General features: G+C 50.6%; 1 protein-coding gene across 1 annotated transcript; it reads right to left on the reverse strand.

Moving 5' to 3' along the window:
* Positions 1–3: 3 nt before the first annotated feature.
* Positions 4–1,150, reverse strand: GPR119 (G protein-coupled receptor 119; the record flags this gene model as incomplete). The annotated part of the gene is made up of 1 exon (XM_006744170.2): positions 4–1,150. A coding segment is annotated over exon 1 (900 nt), but the record flags the coding sequence as incomplete, so codon positions are not given.
* Between the last annotated feature and the right edge of the window lie 2,190 nt (positions 1,151–3,340).

A 3,340-nucleotide genomic window follows, 5' to 3' on the forward strand; every position in this document is an offset into this window, starting at 1 on the left:
GAGCCCCTTCTTCACTCCCAGGGCCATCTGGTAGAGCTGCTGCCGCACCTCCTTCTGCCAGTAGGCATAGATGAGTGGGTTGAGCAGGGAGTTGCCCACGCCGAGCAGCCACAGGTACCGTTCCAGCACCAGGTAGAGGTAGCACTTCTGGCAGGCCACCTGCACAACGCCAGTGATAAGGAAGGGGGACCAGGACAGAGTGAAGCTCCCAATGAGAACAGCCACGGTGCGGACAGCCTTGAAGTCGCTGGGAGTCCGTGGAGACCGGTATGCCCCGGTCATGGCTCCTGCTTGTTCCATCTTTCGGATCTGCTGGCTGTGCATGGAGGCAATCTTGAGCATGTCGCAGTAGAAGAAGACAAAGAGGAGCAGGGCTGGGAAGAAGCCAGTGCAGGAGAGGGTCAGCACAAAGCGTGGGTGAAACACAGCGAAGAAGCTGCAGGTACCGTGGTAGGTGGTCTGCCGGAATATGGGGACTCCGAGTGGGAGGAAGCCAATGAGGTAAGACATCAGCCACAGCCCGGCAATGCAGGCCCCGGCCACGAACCCATTCATGATCTGGAAGTAGCGGAGGGGTTGCTTGATGGCAAGGTACCTGTCAAAGGCAATCAGCATGACCGTGAGGACAGAGGCAGTGGCGGAAGAAGTAACAAATGCCATCCGAAGGCTGCACAGGGTCTTCTGTGTGGGCCGAGCCGGGCTGGAGAGCTGGTCTGTGACTAGGCCGGAGATGGCCACACCAAGCAAGGTGTCAGCCACAGCCAGGTTCAAGGTGAAGCAGAGACCGACACCATCATTCTTGTGGATCAACAACAGCACAGCCACGGCCACCAGCACATTAGCAGCAATAATGAGGGAGGCCAGGACAGCAAGGATGGCTCCAAATGGGAAAGATGACTCCATGTCTTGAAGTGGCAGGATTTCCACTTACCGGGGCATGCCGGCTCTCCAGCTCAAATGGTCACGGGCTGAGGGAGAAAGAGCGGAGTTCAGAACCGCAACACAGCTCTGGCCACCGCTGGCAGTACAGGCCGGCAGCTTGCCATCTGGAGATCTTGCTGCTCGCCACGAATCTCCCGCTCTCGCTCAGTCCTCAGCCTCTTGCCTCTCCCGCTCTCTGAAGGCAGCAATCCCAGTGCGGACCTCCCCCTGGGCCCCGAGCTAGGCCCTCCCCCTCCAACACTCCAGTTGCTAGACAACTCCCGAGTACCTGGTGCACCCTGTCTCCCCAGGCTTTCTTCCTTCACTGATGCTTCAAGGACTTTCTCTGGAGGGACTGGGGCATTCATCGGGTCTCCTGTCTGGCAGCAGAGAGATTTGACTCTAATCACACTTCTTCTTCCTCCATAGCTTGATATTAAACTTCCACTTCTTTTCCTAAGCCTCAAGGACTAGCTTAACAGCTAATCTTGGCTTAATGAAGCATTTACTTAATAACGAATTCTCAGTCACTACTCTTACTGCCTTCAATCCAGCAGGATGATCATAATCAGTTGAAGTGGGAAGTGAGGGCAGGCAGGCAATTTCAGGGCCCAGCATACTTTAAGGGGAGTCACCACACATTTAAGCTGGTTTTTTTTTTTTTTTTTATCTTTTGTTTCCGAACACCTCGGATTCTAATTCTCTCAAATAGGGTGTGCTGTTCCCCTCGTTCTCATCCCTCATAACTCAGCTGATTCAGAGGGGCAGGAAAATGAAAGGAGAGAATTGTTAATGGTTGTTATTCAGTTTAGAAGAGAGCCCACTCCCTGTCTAAAGCTGCTGTCTGGGGACACCTGGGTGGCTCATTCAGTTAAGCATCTGCCTTCGGCTCAGGTCATGATCCCAGGGTCCCAGGATCAAGTCCCACATCGGGCTCTCTGCTCAGCAGGGAGCCTGCTTCTCCCTCTGCCTGACGCTACCCCTGCTTGGGTGCTCTCTCTGACAAATAAATAAATAAATATTTTTTTTTAAAAAAAGCTGCTGTCTGTTGGGTATACTCATTGAAAACATGTCTCTGATCATAAGTAGTGGCCGCCAATCCTGCCCTTCTTGATCCTGTAGACCCAGGGGTTGAGACATGAGAAGAGGAGGTGGGCTGCATTCTGGAAAGTATCTGTTCTCATGTTTGGTTGTGGAATTTTCCATTTTCCATTGTGGAATAGCGTTAGGCTGAAGGGTGGCAGTGTTGCTGAGGTAAGGGAGATGTGCTCAAGAAGGCAGCTGTGTTGGTCACTCCTATTTTAGGTTGTATATCCATTTGTTCGGGTACATTAGAACTAACCTTTTGCCTGCTATTCTCGGATACCAAGAAGAGAGGGGTGGGGAGAAGAGTGGTTTGAAGCGTATTTACTCAGTTCAGGTGAGAGCACAAATGGGCGAGGTTAGTGTTTTAAGTGAGGGAGCGGAGAGCAAGGTACAGGGTTGGAGGCAAATATTATATTCCAGCATGTTTTGACAGCCTGAGAGGGCCTCTGACAGATGTCTCTTCTACAAGGAGCAGAAGGGCCATGGCATGGGGGCTCGGTATCCCAATTACCAGTCTGAGAACAGTTCTTATTCTTATTCTTTGGTACCCCCGTTAGGAAGCTGACTTCAGTTGCTTGGTACCTGGCCTGATTTTATGCCTGGATTGAAGGTTGTGCTCTTGTTTCCCTAGCTCTTGAGTACTTGCATGGTGTCAGGATGGTCCTTTTGAAGCCCATGCTCAAACTGGAGAATGCACCAGAATCCCCTGAAGGGGGATGTGCGTGTTTGTGTCCAGAATCTTGGGCCTCACTCGGAGTTTTGGATTCTTTATGGCTGGGGTGGGCCTGAGAATCTGCATTTCTAACAAGTTCCCAGGTGATGCTGATGCTGACTCAGGGACCCCATTTGAGAAGCACTACTCTAGTGAAATGTTTCTTAACCTTAGCTGTGCTGTGGAATTACTTGGGGGTTCCAAAAATACGGATGTTTGGGTTGTACACCAAGAGATTCTGATATCATTTTACTTGGACAAATGACTTCACCTCTCTGACTTAGCTCTGGCTTCCTCATGTGGTAACATGGGGACAATAATTTTGATGTCGCAGGGTTGCAGGGGTGACAAAATGAGGTATGATGGATAATTTGTAAGTAATCTTGATACTCAACGTGGGGCTTGAACTCACGACCCTGAGACCAAGAGTCACATGCTGCATGGACCGAGCCAGCCGGGTGCCCCTGAGGTATGATAGATATTAAAAGGCTTAATGAACTGTAAAATGTTACACAGGTATTTTTATGGAGTGCCTTCTAGTCTCTTGTTAATCAAGGTGTGTTTCACATCAGGAGCATTGGTATGACCTGTGAGCTTGGGAGAAATGCAGATTTTTTTTTT

The sequence above is a fragment of the Leptonychotes weddellii genome, unplaced genomic scaffold (genome assembly GCF_054177405.1).
Source record: "Leptonychotes weddellii isolate Sample4059 unplaced genomic scaffold, ASM5417740v2 HiC_scaffold_20179, whole genome shotgun sequence".
Classification (NCBI taxonomy): Eukaryota; Metazoa; Chordata; class Mammalia; order Carnivora; family Phocidae; genus Leptonychotes; species Leptonychotes weddellii.